General features: G+C 34.8%; 1 protein-coding gene across 1 annotated transcript; it reads right to left on the bottom strand.

Annotated features, from left to right (window-relative positions):
* On the bottom strand, positions 1–2,034 carry LOC130508614 (uncharacterized). The gene is made up of 3 exons (XM_057004198.1): positions 2,006–2,034; positions 381–1,920; positions 1–204 (listed from the first exon to the last, which is right to left on the bottom strand). The coding sequence occupies exons 1-3, from the start codon at positions 2,032–2,034 to the stop codon at positions 1–3; spliced, it is 1,773 nt and encodes a 590-aa protein (XP_056860178.1).
* Positions 2,035–5,984: the final 3,950 nt, after the last annotated feature.

Below are 5,984 nucleotides of genomic sequence, written 5' to 3'. Positions count from 1 at the left end.
TCAACATCTTCGTTTCTTGTAATTGTTTCTTCTACTGGAACCGATTTGTGCATGCAAGTTGCTTCTAATCCCCATATCTTCTAAATCTTTTCTTGCTTTGAGGCCATTCTTTGATTTCGCATTGTGCATCAGGATAGACAGCAGTGCATCAGACACATTCTTCTCCACGTGCATAACATCTATGTTATGCCTCACAGGCAAATCCTACAATATAATGTTCAAGTATTTTTGAGAACCAAAAAATAGTAAACAAAATCGATAAATAAAACTATATATGAAAAGTTAAAATACATACCTTCCAGTAAGGTAAGTCAAAGAAAATGGATTTTTTTCTTCCAACGCCACTTATCATCATCTTCTTCGTACTCCTCATCTGAAACAATATCATCCTCGTCTACTGCAGTCCTTTTTCTTTTGATCCTCTTACTTATTTGTTTCCCAAAGTCGTTTTTGAAGTCCCTGAGACTTTCACAGATCTCAGCTCCACTCTGAATCCTATTCGAATAACCAGCTTCCACCGTGTTGTCAAACCATCCTTTCTGTCGCCTGTAAGGATGATTAGGCATGAGCCGCTTCCTGTTCCCCATATAAACATGTTTCCGACTAAACTTTAGCCACCTATGGGGTGTGTCCTTCCCACAGACATTACATGCTTGCTTTCCCTTCACTTTACACCCGGCTAATGTGCCTAATCCAGGGTAGTCGGTGATACTCCACAACAGCATAGCTCTAAGAGTAAAACTCTCCTTTTTAAAGGAATCATAGACTTCCATACCTTCTGTCCACAAACTCTTCAAGTCATCTACCAGTGGCTGTAGATACACATCAATGTTGTTCCCAGGTGCAGATGGTCCTGGTATCAGCATTGTCAACATGATGTTCTCGGATTTCATGCACTGTGTGGGAGCCATGTTGTAGTTGACTAAGAAAACAGGCCATGTGCTGTGGTTGGTGCTCTGGATAGAGAACGGATTCATGCCATCTGTAGAAATACCAAGTCGTAGGTTTCTTGCTTCAGCAGCGAACTCCGGCCATTTGTTGTTTGTCTGAACCCATGTCAGTGAATCTACTGGATGTCGCATACTTCCATCTTCAGAAGCATTAGTAGAGTGCCAACGCAATTCCTCCGCTAAACGCTTTGATCTAAACATTCTTCTGAACCTGTCTTTGATCGGAAAATACCTAAGGACCTTGACCGGAATCCCTTTCTTCTCCTCACCAGTATGCTTATCCTTCTCCCATCTTGATTCACTGCATCTTGGACAGCTCACCGCATCTTCATACTGGTTTCTATACAAGATACAGTCATTCTTGCAGGCGTGAATGACATCGTAGCCAAAACCAAACTGCTTCAGAAACTTCTTCATCTCATCAGTAGACTTAGGTAGAACATTGTCTCCGGGAAGCATGTCATGAACTAATGACAAAAGCTGATCAAAAAAGCTCTCAGACATCCCACTTTTGACTTTTATCCGGTAAAGACCCATGATTGCAGCCACCTTGGTGTAGTTTGAACACTTCGAGTACAATGGGATTTCTGCATCCTCCAACTTTTTCCTGAAATCAGCTTCTGCTGGGCTTTCACTTCCCTCAAACGCTTCTGCATTCTCTTGATGAGCTGCTGGATAATCTTCACTTGGCATGAAAGCTGTTCTCAACAACTCGTACGCTTCATTTTCAGACGAGTTGATACCAGATGACTTATCAGGCCTTGTATCTCCGTGTTTAGACCATAATCTACAAATCTTGTACTTTGGATCCATCCCTCTAATCACCAGATGCTCCAAAACTTTCTCAGCAGACTGATGGCAGACATTGCGGCAATCGACACAAGGACAGAAAATTTCAGCTGGACCACCTAAACGGCTTGATGCAGCAGACACAAACTCACTTGCTCCTTTTTCATACTCAAGGCTATTTCTGTCGGATTAGAACAAGTGATATATAATCTTTCAGAATTACAAAACAAGTTATATGTAAAATTACAGTAAAGTGAAGTCCATACCTTGGCAACCATACCCATGATTTATTCATGTTTCAGCTCCGACAAAGTTTACATACAAGAGATTCACGGAATCAAGCCACAACAAGATAACCGAAAGAATTTTCTAAATTTTAGTATCTATTATTACTTTTTTTACCTTGTAAATCTCTTCAACTTGCGGTTTGAGTAATCTACAAAAGAAAAGAACGGTGTTAATAAACCCTAAAAAATTAAGAGAAAAGAGAAACCCAGAAAATCAGATTGCAGATACCTTAAGCCAAATATCTGGAATCGAGTAAAACCTGAAAATCATAGAACAAAAACGAATCAATTTAACATGTAATAACCCAATATCACAACTACGAAACATAAGTGCGTAATACAATCGATAAAACTCGAGTTAACCTTCGAAATTGATTTCAATCGGAGGAGGTAGCAAAGTGATAAAACCCGAGAATAAGTAAGGAGCTTCGGGATTGAGAATGAAATATGATGTGAGTGAGATTCGTAGAAAGTCGAGATTCAGTTTGAGTGTATCGATCAAAATGGAGGAGAGAGTTTCTAAATGTGAAGAATGAAGAACCCTAGAAATTTGGGGGTTTTTACTTTATTCGTTTAGTGTAAATGTTTTGAGGAGGCAAAAATTTTCTAAGTCTCGCGGGCACTACCGCCAATGTCAAAGATAACACTTTTTAATTGTTTTTGCTATAATACAGAGGTGCCCTCTTCAAAACTATACGCTGAATTTTATTTTTTTAATTCAACATTCTAACATAGCGTTCCAAAATATCCAAACGCTAACTAAAAAACACGGGTATCACAAACATAGCATAACCGTAAAAAACGCTATCCTCGTGTGCTATTAAAACCCTTTTTTCTTGCAGTGAATATCTTTTGTAACAAGTAAGAATTAACGTCTATGTACTCACTAAATCATATACGCACAAGTCATCAATCGACCTTCAGAATAAACTTACAGAAAACAACATATATACAAACCGGTCTTTTCTTTTTAATTGCATTACCGCAAATGTCAACAAAAGATATCTGAATCTCTATAATTTCGTATGCCCTCACGGCTCATTCATGCATGTCAATGGCATGAGTCAAAAGAATCATGTATACATGAAAGTAAATAAACAAAAACTTTAGTGGAGTTATTACAACTAATAGCATTCGTGAGACTGGGTCGTTGCCACTTGCCAGTCTAAGCCACATTATACTCTCTTGAACCAACTTATAGTGGGGGAAATGGTCAAGACGTCCAGTCTTATGATTATTACATTAATTGATTTATGGCCAAAAATATATAAATCTTGCGTGTATGCCATATTGCCTTGTAAATCTAGTCTTCGTGCAGCAATCTTGAAATCACAACCATTTCTTAGATTTTAGTTAGATTTAGGGACGAACCCAATAACCATGATTCACAACTCCTGTATATAGTTCACTGAAAAGTAGCTTATATGCTATCTAGAGAGCTAGTTTTGGACTAAAACTCACGAACACTATATTTTAACGTCAATATTTACAAAGACACAAAACCTAATATAGAGATTTATGGATAAATTATCCCCCTTTAATCTTTATACAGCCAACTATATAGGATTAGAGAGTCTGTTCGACCGAGGGGCTTTCTCCGGCTCCTATAGAGATGAAGGAGAGGGGCTTTTTGTGTCTTGGTTGATTTGATATGGATAGGTGATGCGGAACTTCGAACGAACCGGTTCGGTGCGGCTAAATCTATCAATGGGGTTGGCATAGTGGTAATAAGGGGATTGATTTCTTTGTGTCCGGGTTCAATATACCTTAGACGATGGGAGGTTATTTTGATAGATTAAATGATAAGTGTAGTTCTTTGCATGAATGGCTTTAACTTTCTTTGATGTACGACTGGGTATCAGTGTCACATCTTTAATCCCAACATACTGCTCAAGTGTCCATAACCTGTTTTCTCTTGTCACCTACTGCTCACACAACGTGTTTAACATTCTTAATTAAAACTCGTTATTGCGAAACCCCATGCTCACGTAATTGCTATGGAAAGTCTTAACATATTTAGTTAGATAGTACTTTCCATAACAAAGTAGTATGCTTTTCTTTTGCTTTTTATTTGTTACGGTACTTATAATATTTGTAGTTTATTGGCAATTTAGCATCATGGACAAGAAAGTCCCACATTTTTAGCAAAAAAAAAAAAAAGAAAGTCCCACATCGTTGAGGTGAAATCAACGCTCGTCAATGGTGACAACTTCACCAAGATTTTCATTTGGATATGGAGTTGTCATTTCATTAAACTATGCGTTCACACCTAATATCTATATACACACGCCAGCACACACATCTGAAATCTCTCGAGGTGATTGGTATTTGGCGATGATATTTTTAACATACATTATATCTTTTTAACATACATATATGATATATTGAATCAATTGGATTATGATATTTTGTAAATTTGAAATAAATAGACTAAACAGTAAACACTGATTATTTGGAAAATTAGTAAGATTTTAGGACATCCACATCAGTCTATCCTCAATAATTTTTTTTTTTTAAAACTAAAACTTAGGATGTGTTCCAAAAAAAACTAAAACTTAGGAGAAAATATTTAAAGTTTCTTATAAGAAAATTCATCAAAACATTTGAAAATTGTAACTACACCAATCATTTAATTAATGGTTCATTTTTTTGAAAATTAAAGTAATTTATTAAAAAAACATTAGTAGTACTATTGTTGAGAAAGTCAATATATTTCTAAGATTAATGATGTTCTTAGTCCATAACCTCATAATGATCAAAGAAAAAACTGATAGACATAGAGTCTTACTGGTTAATTGTGGAGTAAAGATCACAGTTACTCTAGTTCGAATAATATTCTTTGTCAATCAAGTGAAAAACAAGAAAACAGAATGTTTACTCTCATTCTTGCTGTGAATAGTTATATTTTTGTGTGTGTAATAGTTATGTTTATTTTGTCCTTTTTTGTTCCACACTAAATCTTTACCTCAGTTTTGTTGCAGATAATTGAGATTAATACATAAAGATTATATTTTTTTTCTCTTTTCTATTATCCTTTAAATTTTATTTTCTTATTTCCTCTCAGTTATATGTTACTTTATTTTATTTACTCTAGTATTTTATCAATCACACCCGTATATTTTCATCAAGACCATCCCTAACTCATTGATATTATTACTTCTATAATAGCATTTATAGGTAAAATGAATTTCTATTTTTTTCTTCTATTTAGAGTATCTCCAATCATTCTCTAAATTTACTTCTATAATAGTATTTTGAAGTAAAACTATTTCATCTCCTCTATTTCTTTTTCTAAAAATAGATTGTTAGAGAAAACTCTAACCGTTAAGAGAGAAAAAGTGATTTTTTAATAGTTTCAAGTTGATGGCTGGAGGCTTCTATAGTTCAGTCATCGGATTATTTGATTCGTTTTACTTTTCTTTCTTTTATTTGATTCATTTCTGGTTATTTAGTTTGTTAGGTTACCAATTTATTTTAAATTTGAAAAGAAATTTGATTGTTCTTTTGTATGCTTCTTCCAATGGATTTGGAAAGACAAAAATCCTGGTTCAATTGAAAATGTAATTGATAGATCTATTGTGAATTGAGGTAGTGGGTCTTATTGGCTTCAATCATTAGAGTTCTTGTTGCAGACTATAGTTATTTCAAAAAGCATCCTCAAATTTTGTGGAACGGTAATCTCTTTAACTCCATTATTATTAAAAAAATAGCACCAAATTCTAGGAACGGTAATCTCTTCAACTCTATTATTATCAATATAGCAATATAAAGAGTTGTATTTTTTCGATGACTCCTGTTGGAGTATTAAAAAGAGAGTAACAATCATTTTCAATTCAGTATGAGGCATATGTTTTGAGATTAATACAAAAGTTATCTCCGTTGAAATTCAACTATTACATAAATAAATATGGAGTTTTTATACGAAAAATCTTTAATCATCCATACGCAAAATAGATTT

The sequence above is a fragment of the Raphanus sativus genome, chromosome 2, assembly GCF_000801105.2.
Source record: "Raphanus sativus cultivar WK10039 chromosome 2, ASM80110v3, whole genome shotgun sequence".
Lineage (NCBI taxonomy): Eukaryota > Viridiplantae > Streptophyta > Magnoliopsida > Brassicales > Brassicaceae > Raphanus > Raphanus sativus.
The sequence above is the reverse complement of the archived record's forward strand: the minus strand, read 5'-3'. Positions and strand labels throughout refer to the sequence as shown.

What these genes read in the sequence shown, in the direction of transcription:
- LOC130508614 (XM_057004198.1), bottom strand. Translation starts at nt 2,034, where the DNA reads ATGAATAAATCATGGGTATGGTTGCCAAG. An exon ending in TCATGGGTATGGTTGCCAAG is followed by an intron (nt 1,921 to 2,005) that starts GTATGGACTTCA and finishes CTAATCCGACAG; the next exon opens with AAATAGCCTTGAGTATGAAA. An exon ending in CAGTAGACGAGGATGATATT is followed by an intron (nt 205 to 380) that starts GTTTCAGATGAG and finishes ATTATATTGTAG; the next exon opens with GATTTGCCTGTGAGGCATAA.